Below are 14,533 nucleotides of genomic sequence, written 5' to 3'. Positions count from 1 at the left end.
AAGGAAGACATCCAGGATGAAGTCCAGGGGTCTGATTCATGGAACCAAATGGATGGTGGTGTACTTCCCTGGGAATAGGGCACCAGGTCCATGAGGTAGTTGACGAATTCAGTTTTAGACACACTGAGCATTAGGGGCTTTTCGGACAAAATTGAATATGTAATCAATAACTGTTTTAAGCGATTGAAATGAGATCTGGCCAACTCCTGTCAGGAATTCCTTGTTCTTAAAATGTAAGCCATGCAGCAGAATCAAAATTTTGTTCTTCTACAGCTTTAAAAAAAAAAAAAAAAAGGTGCTTTAAAAAAGTTTCATGTGGACATTCAGTTGCAAGTTGCACAGATGGACATTATTCCTCATCTCAGTGATAAACAAGATATGTGAAAGTTGGCTGTCTTTGAATCATTACAACGACCTTACAGTTCAAAGGCTGTTGGCCATTGAATTGTCCTTCTTTCCCAATATTTTACAGCATTAACTTGCTCAGTATCTGATCCTTCCCACTGACCAATCACTAAGTATGACAAATCAGTCCATTGAAAAAGCCCTTCACCAGCAGAGGCCCTCATAATTCAAACTTTTTAACTGTCTGACAAACATTAAAACACTCGGTGGTGTTGAAGTCTGTTAGGGATGTCTGCTAGAAACTGAGGAGAAGAGAGGGCTTCTGTAAACGACAGGTCTTCTCATTTGCACAGATGAAGAGACATGGCCAGCTCTGGTGTCACTTCACTGATCCAGAAAGGTTCCTTTTAGCACAGCAGTTGTCAGATTACTTGGAGTCAGTGCTCACTAAAGCTCTCGTTTTTGGTCACACAAATAGCTTCATTATGTTGTTGTTGTTGTTGTGTGTCATCAAGTCAATTTTGTCTCTTAGTAACCCCATGTGACAGAGTAGATGTAATCTTTGTGAAAGCAGGTCACCAGAACTTTGTCCTGCAGAGCAGCTGGGTGTGTTCAAACCGTCAGCCCTTCAGTCGACAGCCAAGCACTTTGCCATTTGCACCACGGGGGCTTAACGTCGTTATCATGTATGTATATACAGAAATTGAAGCACAAATTTTGGTCAAGAATATCTGTCAGAACAACAACAGGGCTGACTGTAGCTACAATTAACCTGCGCTCTTATTTCTTTTTTTTTTTCTTATTTTCTTTTTCCTGGGTTCCTACGTCTTTTCAGACACTTTTTTTGTATGTCTGTTTTACCTCAGTCTCCCCAAACAGAACTTACTTGGTTAGTTCACTTTCTCCCTGTCACTAGCAGTACTGGAGCAGAAGCCATTCCTGAAGTGTAATTTCTATCTCCACACACTGCAGATTGTCCAAAAGTATAAACTCCCTTGCTGATTCTAAATGAAGACATCTGAAGATAAGACCATATGCTCGACTTCATCAAAAATGAAATACAGATCTATTTAGAGCTAATGCTTGAGTTGTTGAACAATAAACTCTCAACAGAAAGAGTCACCTAAATTCTTTGTGGAAAATAAAAACTCTGCTAAGTGAGAATGAATAAAAGTATGATCTGGTGGAAAGAAAACTGCCCTGTCAAGGAGGACATCTGCTTTAGTGTTCTCAACTCAGATCCACCACCACTTAACTACAGATATCTTACTAGACGGCTCTATGCCTTACTTTCTTTTTGTGTCAAAGGCAGAGAATAATGAATCCCATCCTATATGCAACACTCTAGAAAATGTTCTTTTTTTTTTTAATAGAAAGATTTGGGTTATTGCAAAACTGTGACTAATTCACCTAAGCGCTTTCCTTGAAATGTTATCGGCACATGGGTCTTAATGAAAAAGGCATCCATAACCACATTCAAGCAGAAAGGCTGATCCAGCATCCATCAGCAGCAGCATGAAACTGTCCTAGGACTGAGTATTTAACACGCCAGATATTCACGTAGTTGAGGCAATGAGGCAACATGGACACCTGGTTGAGTCAGTCATGACCTGGATGCTGGGTTCTGTGTCAGCATTGCCAATGCTTCTTCCGTGAAAAAGGAATTACTGCATCGTCAGTCCACCACCAAAGTTTCCACTAGAAGCTCACCTCTCTCTGCTTCTTCTAAGACACAAAACAATTTAGCAAAGAGGGCTGTTTCTCTTTTCTTTGTTTTATGAGTGATGCTGTCCAGAGTTACTGAAGCTCTTGGTTCTTAAAGGAAGAGGGAATGGGTGTCGTTGCTTTTACGTTCTTTGTTAATGTCAAGAAACCAAGCCACATATTTTTCAATAATGAGAATCTGGATCAAGTTCAGTGCATAGTTCAAAAATATATTCCAATTAAACTATTTAATAGAGTCTTGGCTTTTCTTCTAGCCCCATCCTACCACCATATGTATCCAATAATTCCAAGCTTGTGCCCCACCCCAACAAACGGGAGGGGCACTGAAGTGATGGTGATGTCATGTTTCCAAAGTTCAGTTTCTCTTAAACCAGTGTTTTCAAAGTGTCAATAATAAACCTTCCATATTAATAAATTTTTCAGTAGAAGCACCACGAAACCCACTCTGCTGCACACCGGAAAAACTCATGCAAGTTTCCATGCCTGTGCTTGCTCAATAGACCCACATGCTGGTAAAATGCAGGTTGTCATCCCCAATGAGCACTCCCTAGCCATATACACATTCATATTAGGCAACTGTACTTCAAGATGGAGTCAATGACCCTGCCTACACTGGTCACCAAGCAATCTTCACTCATCATTCATTAGGTGCTTCCTGGGCGCCAGGCCCTGAGACAGGCCTTGGGGATACACCAGCAAACACAATCATTGCCATCAATCCCTGCTCTCAGGAACTGGCAATATCCCTGCCAACCTTCTCATACCAGTCTCCACGATACAGACTCCTGCTTAGCTAGGTCTTGGGTAGTCAACAAGTAAACAGAGCAGATAAGCAAAGAACCTACCTCAGAAATAAGCAGAATCAAGTAAGCACACTTTCACACGACATTTGTCCAATTATAAAGCATGTTTATATAAATTGCATTACAAAAAGATTATTCCTCTTTCGTAGGTGAGGAAACTGGGGCTCAGAGTAGAAGTAACTTACCCAAGGTCACATAGAGAATTAACAGCCATCAAAGATGAGGGTCTAGATTTCCCAACTCCCAGCCTTCAGCTCTTTCTAATACCTCTGCCTCTTAAGAGCCATGAGAGCCTCAAAGCAGTAGTTAATACCTGAATATTTCCTGATCCCGCTTCTATCACAGCTTATGGGGGTCAAGTCACTTCATATAAAGGGCTTCCATTTCTCCTCCAGCAATAAAACAGAGATGGAAATTCTGGGTCACTTAACCTCACCTGATGAAGATTAATGATCTAATTATGGTTTGAATATTTAACGATTGGAAAGGAATACCCTCTGTCTCCCCACCACCACTACCACTACTTCTTCCTCTTAGGCTTCCAGGTACTGGGGTATACAGGGGACAAAGATGATGAGAACAACTAGTGTGTACTGAGTGCTTACTATTTCTATGCACATTATCTCATTTAATTCTCACAATAACTCTATTATATTCTCCCATTTCACAGATCAAAAAGCTGAATGTTGGAAAGGTTGAGGGAGTTGACCAAACTCACAAAGTTAGGAAGGGACAGCGCTAAGAGTGTACAGGGTTGTCTGACTCCAGATTCTATGCTCTTAATCACTACACTCACCTTAAAACCTAAGAGATTTCACAAATTTAGGTTTCAACCTTAATTTAGTGTTCAAAGTACTAAAAGCTCCCTAAGAAGGGAATACAATATCATAAATTATCAAGCCCTAGAAAGGCCTTCCAAAAGGGAGAGCCAAAATATCAAAAGTTAGTGTTCTCTTACTGGTAGCCATTTGATGGAACAAAAAAAAAACCTCAGTCTGTAATTTTGATCTGTGTCCCTTTTTGGGCACAAGGATTCTTGGAAAGAGAAACTCATAAAGTGTTTGACACTTTGGGAAGCCATCATCAAGGTACCCAGGTAGATGGATGCTACAACTGGGAGAGCCACTGACTGAATTTAAAAAAACAGTTGAAATAAGCCCACAAATTATCTCGCACTCATGGCCACCTGTTTCCTAATCTGAACTACAACAGAAGGGAGATTACAAATTGGATGAAAAACACAAAGAACTGGGGGGGTTGGGGAGGAAGTCCACCTAGCCCACCAAGCTGAGAGGAGTGTTGATCCAGATACAGCAAAAACAGGAGAGGGCACAAGTTGCAGGATTCAGATGGGTTTGCAATGACTCCCTCCTCACCAGGAGACCTGGTGCGATTTATTCCCATTTTCTGGAGCTAAGTTTTTCTCATCTACAAAACTGTTAAGGCTGCCATGAGGAATAAATGGAGTTATTATAAAGATTCCTTCAATAGCAAGGGCTATATAAATTCTTAGTAATAATCATTTCATCACCATCATAAACATATATCCTTGCTTTTAGGCAGAAAAATATTGCCACATGAAATGCTGCCTCTGGAACTGGCCTATTTGCACAAGCGGTGATGCCTTAGTTATTTACGGAGCTACCAAGTTCTCTTGTTCCAGGAGAGTCCGTGTAAACCATGACTTGGCTTAGGGCCAGAGGTGCTATATTCAATTCACTCCCTCCCTAGCCCTGTCACTAAGTAGAGACCTTGCTCCAGGGATTTACCTTGCTGCTTTTGCATGGTGGTGAAATCTTCAAAGGTGAGTGTGCGCACAGGGGGTCTCCAAAAGGCATAAGTCTCCATGATGGCTTCCAGTCCAGTTCTGTAGAGAGAAAAGCCAGCGAAGGAAGTCATAAATCATCCCAAGAAATGACCTGACTTTTAAAGATCCTGAGCTGGCTTGTCTGACAAGTAGTACATGAATTGACACTGAGAGATACCACCACCAAGGTGAACGAGTCCAGAAAAGCACAAAGATCATGTGACACTAGATTGCAAGATGAAAAACAAATTAACCTGATTCAGAGTATATTCAAGCAAATGTATAACTATGATGGAATTTCACTCTGACCTTTCTTCAAAGGAGGTATGGTTGGCATGAAAAAGCATGCTAAGTGTCAAAGATCACTACCACTAATATAATAAGTACAGTTAACAGAGAATAGCATTGACTCTTTAATGCAGAAAAATGCCATCATCATTACTACAATACGCTGACACAGCCTGTCCCAGAGTCAACCCCACTCCTCGACTATGTAAAGAGTCAATGAAACTGTCCAGCTGCTGTGAATTTAAAGCCTTCTTAAATCAAAAGAGACAAGCAGGGCAACATAAATAAAAGGAAAGGCAAGTAATGAAAAAGCATTCTAGTTTCTGCTACAAAAAGAAACACCTACCCAAAGGCAAAGAAAGGGCTCGGTCTTAGAAATATTGCCTAAGGCAAAAAGACTAATATATTTCTCCAAATATTTATCTGTATTTTTTAATCTAGGAATCAAGCTGGTCTTTGAGGGTCAGATTCTTCGAACTATCAGACTTCAAGAAATGTTGAATATTTTACAAGTAAATTTCTTTTAGGTTTCCAGTTCATTGATGTTCGAAGTTCCACTCATTAGGCTATATTCTCAGTGTCTACTTTACCCTTCAATTAATTATCTCTCTTCCGTATGTATGAAATGCTGATAGACATCATCTTCCCCTAATTATTCAGGTATTTCAGATATATTCTTGCTGATATTTCATATCCTTAAAACTGAGTTTTGGTGGGGTTTTGTTTAAAGCTTTGAACACAGCTTCTGATTAATGACTTTTCTTTAAACCTAACTGCTTAACTTCTATATAAGCATAAGGAGAGAAGGTGCAAGACTACAGGGCAAGTAGGAGGAGGAGGGTAGAGGAGAACAGGTGGCAAAAATCCTTTCAGTGCAAAGTCACTGGAAGGTACCATGGTATCCCTTCCTGGAGAAAACAAGTTTTTCCTTTTGAGATGAAACTTAAGTTGCCTATCCTTCTCCCTAGGTAATACATTTCCAGAGTTCTCTTCAGTCCTGCATACCAAGAATGAAGTGAGAAGTTATTTCATTTTAAGTGAGAACAAGTATTCCTTCCTTATAAATGACAATAGGGATACCCTGAGGTTCTTCTCAGATGAGCTGCTGATAACACTGACTGGCTCTTTGTGTTGGAAAATATCCTCTGTGAACATGCTTTACTTGCACAGTTAACTTTCTAAAGTCTTCCCTGGAATCTTGGAGGCTTTAAATACACTGATGTTGGCAAACCAAGCTCTGTATTTCAAGAAGAGGTTCAGAAGAGAGGGTGTTGCATGGTGTTTATTAGCTGTTAATCTGTTAGAAGTAGGAATAGAAGACATCTCCACATAGTACCGTACATTAATGCTGAATACAGTACATGAAACTATTTGTGGAGAGAATGGGCCCAGGCAATTAGGGAGTTCAGAATAATAAGGGGATAGGCAGATAAAGCCATGCTGAGCCTTGGTGGATATAAGAAATAGATAGGCCAGGCTTAGATCTGACTGCTTTGTTTTGGAATGTTGGCTGCCCACCAGAATATCTTAGGATTCCCTTTAATGGCACAGGAGGCTCACTGCAAATGGCAGGGTCTTTATTGTTCCACATCCTCTTCCATTCTTCCCAGAAACATGTACTGATGGTGAGGACAAAATATTAACTCAAGGACAAAGAACAGTCCATTCTCATTTCATAATAAAGTGCTGGAAGACTAAACTAGCAGTAATACAGTGATATGCATGCCAGTATTATATTTACTGGAAAAACAGAAAATGTACTTTGGTTTCACTCTTACAACAGGCAAAAAGGCTGTGGCAAAGATGTTAAAAATTTTATTTAATCAGCCAATCCTTAAGCAGCAAAGAGATAGTAATCATTTAACCCAAATCTAAAATGCAGCTGAAAGGCTGAATTGTGGGATTATAAATTTAAAAGTAGGGGAGGATCTTGGGTCCCATCTACTTCTATCTCCTATGATAAACTATTGAAAGGTTATCCAGCCTCTGTTGGTGTCTTTTCCAAGGAAAATATTGAGCTTTTTTGATAGATGCATTAGAAAGTTCCTTCTGACATTGGGCTGAAGTCTCTGATGTAAATTTCACCCTCTGGTACCATTACAAAATGGGTAAATGGTGAGACTGCCAGACATTTCCCACAAGGAGTCCATTTGTCGCATCATCACCAGGGGGACCTCCCTTATCTGTTGAGAACATAATGGATGACATGCCACATATGAACACACCCATGGTCCATCCAGTTTAGTAGTCTGTCACAACAAGGGTCATTTCTATTGGGCAGGGGTGGGGGCATGACTACCAAAAAATAACAGCTAAGACCACACATTCTTGACTTTACTAATCCACTGTGGATCCATCTCACAGAGATTTATCCTAGACCCTTTACTGAACCTATTTATATATTCAGAATGTTATCTCTTTTTAGAAAAACTAGCCACATTCTCTAAAAGTGTACAATGTTCAAAGCAGATGTATTTTACTAACTAAAATAAGATATTTTTGGTTCAAAGAAGTCTTCAGGGGATAGTTTGGGCTTAAGGTTTAAAGTTTAAATATTATCTCAGGGCAGCAGTTTTGAGGGCTCATCCAGCCTCAGTGGCTCCAGAAAGTCTGGAGTCCACTGGGAATTTGAAATTCTGTCTCGTGTTTTTCCCCTTTTTGATCAGGATCCTTCTACAGAATCTTTGATTGAAAATAGTAGCTGGGCACCATCTAGTTCTTCTGGTCTCATGGCAAAGGAGGCAGTCGTTCATAGAGGCAACCAGACACATATTCAATTTCCTCCTCCGAATCCTGGCTCTCCTTCTCCGTTGCTTTCGGTGAATGGAGACCAATTGTTGTACCTTGGATAGCCTTTTGCTAGCTTTTAACCCCAGCCACTATGCAACAAACTAGGAGGTAGTTCAGAGGTGCTGAGAAACAAATTAGACTAAATTGATTGGGATGTCCCCTGAAACCATGACCCTAAACCTCCAAGAAAACAAATAGCATGAGGTGTTGGCTGCAACTCGAAAGTTAGGATGGGACGCTTAGAGGGTAAATTTAAGATGATTGTGGTGGAATAGGAAACCCTGGTGGCATAGTGGTTAAGAGCTATGTCTGTTAACCAAAAGGTTGGCAGTTCTAATCCACCAGGTGCTCCTTGGAAGCTCTATGGGGCAGTTCTGCCCTATGGGGCAGTTCTGCTCTCTCCTACAGGGTCGCTATGAGTTCGAATCGACTCAACAGCAGTGGGTTTGGTTTTTGTTTTTGTTTTTTTTGGTGGTGGTGGAATAATGTGGAAAAGGATAGCGAGACTAGTAGCACAACTTGAATGTAATTAGTGTCACTGAATTGTACATGTAGAAGTCGTTGAAATGGTGTTATCTTTGGCTGTGTATACTTTCACCAAAATAAATTTTTTTTATAAATTTACACAATAATTTCTTTAAATATACTCATTTTAAATTAAAAAAAAAACTAACTCTGTTTACTATACATCATATTTTCATTTGCCCTCAAACTCTATTAAACTTCTTTAGACAGACCTAATTGTTAGAAATTACTTGGTCTATGTATCAGGAGTTGATGAAGTACCATGGCATAGTAGGTGGTAGATAACACACCTCTCTCCACCACTAGCATGTATGCACCTCAAGGCCTTTGCATTCCGTATATTTCTATGCCCCAACCCCAGGGCCTAACACAGTACCTGGCACATGGCAGGATCGCAAAGTAGAGGAATGAATTTTTATTCTATCTTTTCTTACCGAGTCATTATTTCATAAACTGTATCCAGCATTTCTATTCTAAGCCTGAGACTTTAAGAAGACAACTTCATGTAGATTTCAAGACTCTGAAGACAAGTCCTCCAGTATTAGACATTTGGGAATTGTTTCTATAGCTCACTGTGCCTTTCTTGACTCAGGTCTCAGAGAAGTTTCAGTTTTCCTTTTATTTCTTCCATTCCCGCAATGGAATTTCTGACCTTCAGCAGAATATGAGTCCCATAGCAGAGGCCAAGCATTTCTACCCCTCATTTTCTCTTACAAGAGTCCTTGCCAACTACACATGAACATCTTCAACCACCTAGATGTCTATTCAAACTTTATCCTGTGCTATACATTATTTACTTATTCATCATCATGTTATCCTACTTTTGCAAAATTTTATATCAAGGTTCTTACAAAGCAAATTCAGTGTCTAAGAGAACAGATGAAAAAAGTGGTCTTAGGTGTTTGCATGTCATTAATATGTTCCACATGGAGGGCCTCTCTGGGTCTGCTATGCACCAGAGGCCTGATGTCATCTCTGAGGTTTACAATCAGAGATGATCAAATTGGCAAGTGTCCCTCTTTGCTTGCTTTTCCCTGTTTGCTCCAGTGACAAGAGAAGCCTTCTCTAAACCCCCTTTGTTGGGCCCTTTAGCTGTAATCACCTCTCTGATTTCCAGGCCTCTTCTCTTTAGACTTTTCAGCCTACTCACTGGCCAAACCAACAGAATGAAGGGGAGGGTGGGAGAGGAAGTGAGCCAAAGAGCTCTTCTGCAAATTGTTGATGCCTCGAGATTAACTGTTTTGGAAAAGTAGCCAGACTGTAAGAAAATATCCTTCCAGCCTCCTTATCCCCAAAAATAATAATAATAATGTGGGATCATCCCTCTGGAGCTGAAAAAATATTTGATAATTACAACAACATTTATGATCCAGGGTAGCATACCAATGCATAGCTTCTGCTTTTAATTTGTCTTATAAGAGGGAGTTAATGTACATGTTTCCTTCATTTATTTTCTCTTTAGTTCTGACTTTCTTACTCGGTTTTAACTCTTCCCCACACTATTTGCTGCTGACAAGGGTAACACAAGGAGCATATGCTATAGTTTGATAAGGCCAGTAGTCATCTCTCAACAGAAGATAGTCAAGGACTAAGGGAAGCCTACTGAGACAAGGGTCTCAAAGTACATAGTAAATAACCAATTAGGAAAACAATTATTCATTTATTCAACAACTATATGCTGGGTTCAGGAGATATGATGGCAAAACACACAAAAAATAAATACAGGATCTCTACCCTTCAGGGGATTCCTAATCAATAAAAAGAGAACAACATATAAATATGGAGCCCTGGTGGTGCAGTGGTTAAGAGATGGGCTGCTAACTATAAGGTCAGCAGTTCGAATCTACAAGCCGCTCCTGGGAAAAAGAGAACAATATATAGATGACTAATTTCTGAGCTGTGTGATAAATGCTACACTGGAGACACGTAGAAGATACCATGGATCACTGAGCAAGGAGTACTTAATACACCAGGAAAACTTGAGGAAGAGGCCTTAAAAGGCGAGTTGCTTAAGCTTAATATTAAAGGGTACTCAGCAATTTTTCACAGACAAGAGGCAGGAAGGGCTTTCCTGGTATAGTTAACAGTATGTGCAAAGACCTGTAGATGTGGAAGAGAAAGCATTTTGAGGGAGCTGAAAATACTTCAGGGTGGCTAGAACTCAGAGTTCAAGATGGGAGGGTGGACATCATGGGCCTTTATTCCATGTTAAGTGCTTGCATTTTGTCCCATGGGTGGTGCTGTGTCCCTGTCTCCTTTCCTTTCCCTTCTTTGTGTACTATTTGAAAAGGCACACAACTGGAATACATAATATATGTTGAAATACCATATCTCAGCTTCATAATCCTCTTTCTTAGACTGTTCTCGCTCCATTAAAGTGAGGTCAAACCTTCAACACTTTCTTCTCCTTCAGTGGACCTGGAATTGGCTCCTACATTCAGATTACTCAGGATATGTATTGTCTTGGGATATTCCAAAAGACCTCCCAACCCATTAACCTATTGTCATCAAGTCGATTCCGACTCATAGCAACCCTACAGGACAGAGTAGAACTGCCCCATACGGTTTCCAAGGAGCACCTGGTGGATTTGAATTGCCAACCTTTTTTGTTAGCAGCGGTAGCTCTTAACCACTACACCACCAGGGTTTCCTCACTATGACACCAGGGTCTGCAAATTGGCTAAAAGCCATCATTCAATTAGTCTCATGGAATTGAACATGTGAAAAATGTTGGATTGGCAAATATTTTGTTATCTCTATATTTACAACAATTAAAAAAGCAAACAAAAAAAACTGGCTTTAGGTGGTGTTATAAGTATATTTACATGATGAGGAGGCTGTCCTTCATATATCTTACATCCTCCCTTGGAATCTGAGTAGGTAGTAAAAGCAGCCTACAAGGAGTTTTCATTGCCTCAAGAAGTATAATAAAAATCCATGATAACACAAAGCAGGCTAAAATATTAAGTTTCTATACGTTTGACTAGAATGGCCTAACTTTAATTTGGTAATACTAAAATCACACAAGAGACAAATTAGACTAGTGCTAAAGATCATGGGCTCTGGGGATAGAATGGCTGGTTCAAATTGCGACTCTGCTTCTTAGTAGTGAAACCTTGGCCAAGTTATATAACCCGTTCATGCATAAGATAGAGACAATTAAATATTTCCTCCTAATTGTTGCTTAATAAATGCCAATTGATTAAAGACAAGACCTATCAAAACAAGAGAGAAATCATAACGAAAGGCTGGGAGACCATTGGTCTAACTCAAGTAAAAGAAACCCAACTACTCAGCTCAGGTTGTAACCTGTGATAGAAGACAACATTCTTACTTCACTGGAATTCAAATCTATGTCAGTCCTCTGGCTCGGGGTTAAATGTGAAGAGAGATGTATCTTACCTAATTCCATTCCTCACTCTTCCCTCAAAGAACCGAAAACGAGTCCCTCAAGTCCCTGTAGGCCTCATTATCTTGCAGATATTTCAGACTCCAATATGTTAGCCATTAAAAAGACGTTATCCCATTTGATGACACCATTGCTGGGCAAGAGCCATAGATAATAAAACAGTTGCCAACTTTCCCTGGCAAATCCATATGGCCAAGAAGACAATGGTGGAAAAAGCTCATGACAGGGGAGGGAGAACAAATAACAAAGCAGAGAAATATGTTAAATACCACTAGAAGACTGTAAGCCAAGGGGACATGATAAACAGCTATGGCCTAGATGGAGAAGGGGATCCAGCTGGACCATGCTGCCAGAATCCTGTATGGGTTCGGCTACCTTGAACTCTGGATGCAGTGGCGCATGAGGGGAGAGGCCAAAGCTGATTACATCCACAGATCTGCTAAATGGCAGAAGCCACCCTGCCAGGGATAACAAAAGAGTATGTAAAATCTGTGGGGGCTAGTGATATTGCCAGGAAAGAGCAGGATGAGATTGACTCGAAAAACATGGCCAATGGCTCTAGGCAGAACAAATGAAAATACTGAAATTGAAAGTGAGGGAGACACTTGGCAAGGCATACTGGTTGAAAGAAGGCAAGTGGTCAGTTCATTGGCTCTAAGCTTGTTGCATGAGCCTTTAAGACTGAGAGGGAGCCGGAGGTGGATGAGGGCAAGTTGTCTGCTGACTGGTAAGCTGTGCTTAACAGGGGAGAGTGAAATCGTTCTCTGGGTGCTGTCATTGGCCACATTTGCAAATTCTAAAAGCTAGTAGCTCACCATATTCAGTTTTGGGGGAAAAAAAGCCAGTTACTGTCAAGTCAATTACAACTCATGGGCACCCCACGTGTGTCAGAGTAGAACTGTGCTCCACGGGGTTTTCAACGGCTGATTTCTCAGACATAGATCACAAGGCCTTTCTTTGGAGGCACCACTGGGTGGACTGAAACCTCCAACCTTTCTGTTAGCAGCCAAGAGTGTTGACTGTTTATACCACCCACGGACTCTGTATTCAGTTTCCGTCAGTAAAATGGGGTAAACTGCATGATACCAATTAACTAACTGGTAAAAATGGACAACCTGGATGACAGAAATAATTATTCCTATTATTTGTACACTTATCACTTGAATGGCTAGAAATAAACTGTGAGGTTGAACTGTATGAAATGTTAGCATTCTACCATTTTTTACCTGCAAATATAGTAATTTTATATGTTCAACTTAATAGGTAAGTAAGGGTGTAGACAAGATTTGAGTTACTTGATTACAATAGAGAGAACTCTATTAACAGATTTTAACTGAAATCCACCCTGCACCCTTCCTTCCCCCTCCCAAGGACAAGTTTTTTCTCTCAGATCTAAGCAAAGACAAACTGGTCCTGGGGCTAATTTATAACTGACTTTCTCTTCTCCCTCCTTTTACTTCTATGAACATTACTTAAAAAAAACAGTTGCTGTTGAGTCGATTCTGGCTCCTGGCAACCTCATGTGTGTCAGAGTAGAACTATATTCTACAGGGTTTTTAATGGCTGATTTTTCAAAAGTAGATCACCAAGCCTTTTTTTCTGAGGCTCCTCTGGGTGGACTCAAACCTCCAACCTTTCAGTCAGCAGCTGAGCATGTTAACAGTTTGGAGCACCCAGGGTCTTCCTGACATTACTTAAGCACTCTTATTCCTCATCTCACAGTCCTCTTTCTGGATGCGTGCTCCCCTTTCTATTGGGTATTCTGAGGGGGTGCTGGGCCTCTGACAAAGGGATCCTGTCTGCACCCCAGAGAGGTGATTCTTCACCCTGTGAACTTAGCCTTGGGACAGCAGCTACTTAACAGGGGGTCACAGGAAAACCCTTTTCTCCCAAATATCTTCCTCACTGTCATTAGAGATTAATTCCTTCCATTGGATTAAATATTTATTAACCTCTTTAAGCATCCTCTTTAAGCAAGCAAATACATCCATTCCTGTAACACAGTTAATGGCTCTGTTTGTAGATCACTGTCCCCTAAAACACTATGTAAGCAGGCATTGGACACCAAGAAGGACTGCCACGAGTCACATTCTCAGAAAACAGCAGTACTGGCTGGAAACACTCTGAGAATGAGCTCAGACTCAAATTTCCTCTTCCACCTCTTCCTGCTGGCCCTATTGTGTTTTTAGTGAGAGGTAACCCGTTAACACTATTCATATAAATCATATAAACCTCTCTCCCCATGATGCCAGGCTTGAATCTGGCTCCTTTCTGACGGTTCCTGAGCTGTGCAATTTGACTTTCCTGGCTCAGGCCTCCAAGGGTGGACTCCACTGAGAAAAACACACCCTCCTAAGAAAAATTCCTAACACAAGGTCCTTGCAACCTCTCAGCTGTACCAGTTCCCTGGGCTACAGGCATCACCCCTCCTGGGACCTATCAGGGGATCAGTAGCAATGGCTAGGATGCCATGCTAGCTGGGAGCATCTGAAGGAAACCATGACATAAGAGCCAGTCCCCCTTGCAGGTGGCTTAGATGCAATGGAGGCTGGTAGTAAGGGTAAAGGCCAAGGTGAAAGATGGGATGAAGGGAGCTGACACAGAGGAACCCAGAAGCTTGCATTCCATGGTATTTTTTAAGACAAGTTCATATAACCCCTCATTCCCCAGACAGACCATAATTTTAATCCTCTCCTTTTTATGTATGTGTTTGCTTTGGAGGAGGTCCCTGGGAATTATATAAAATTCCCAAAGCTGACTTGGGCTTTTGATAAAATCTTGGCAGCCACCTTGAACAGAAGCTTTCACATTCGATGTCAGAGGAGAGACCCAGAGAGTCCC

General features: G+C 40.9%; 1 protein-coding gene across 1 annotated transcript in view; it reads right to left on the bottom strand.

Moving 5' to 3' along the window:
• TBX15 (T-box transcription factor 15) overlaps positions 1-14,533 on the bottom strand; it is a 122,865-nt gene that overhangs the window by 13,007 nt on the left and 95,325 nt on the right. Inside the window, exon 7 of the mRNA XM_010589612.3 lies at positions 4,643-4,740. Within this exon, the coding sequence (XP_010587914.2) occupies positions 4,643-4,740 (98 nt within the window). The remainder of the gene's footprint in view (positions 1-4,642; positions 4,741-14,533) is intronic.

The sequence above is a fragment of the Loxodonta africana genome, chromosome 3, assembly GCF_030014295.1.
Source record: "Loxodonta africana isolate mLoxAfr1 chromosome 3, mLoxAfr1.hap2, whole genome shotgun sequence".
Taxonomy (NCBI): domain Eukaryota; kingdom Metazoa; phylum Chordata; class Mammalia; order Proboscidea; family Elephantidae; genus Loxodonta; species Loxodonta africana.
This window is presented reverse-complemented; position numbering and strand designations above follow the sequence as displayed.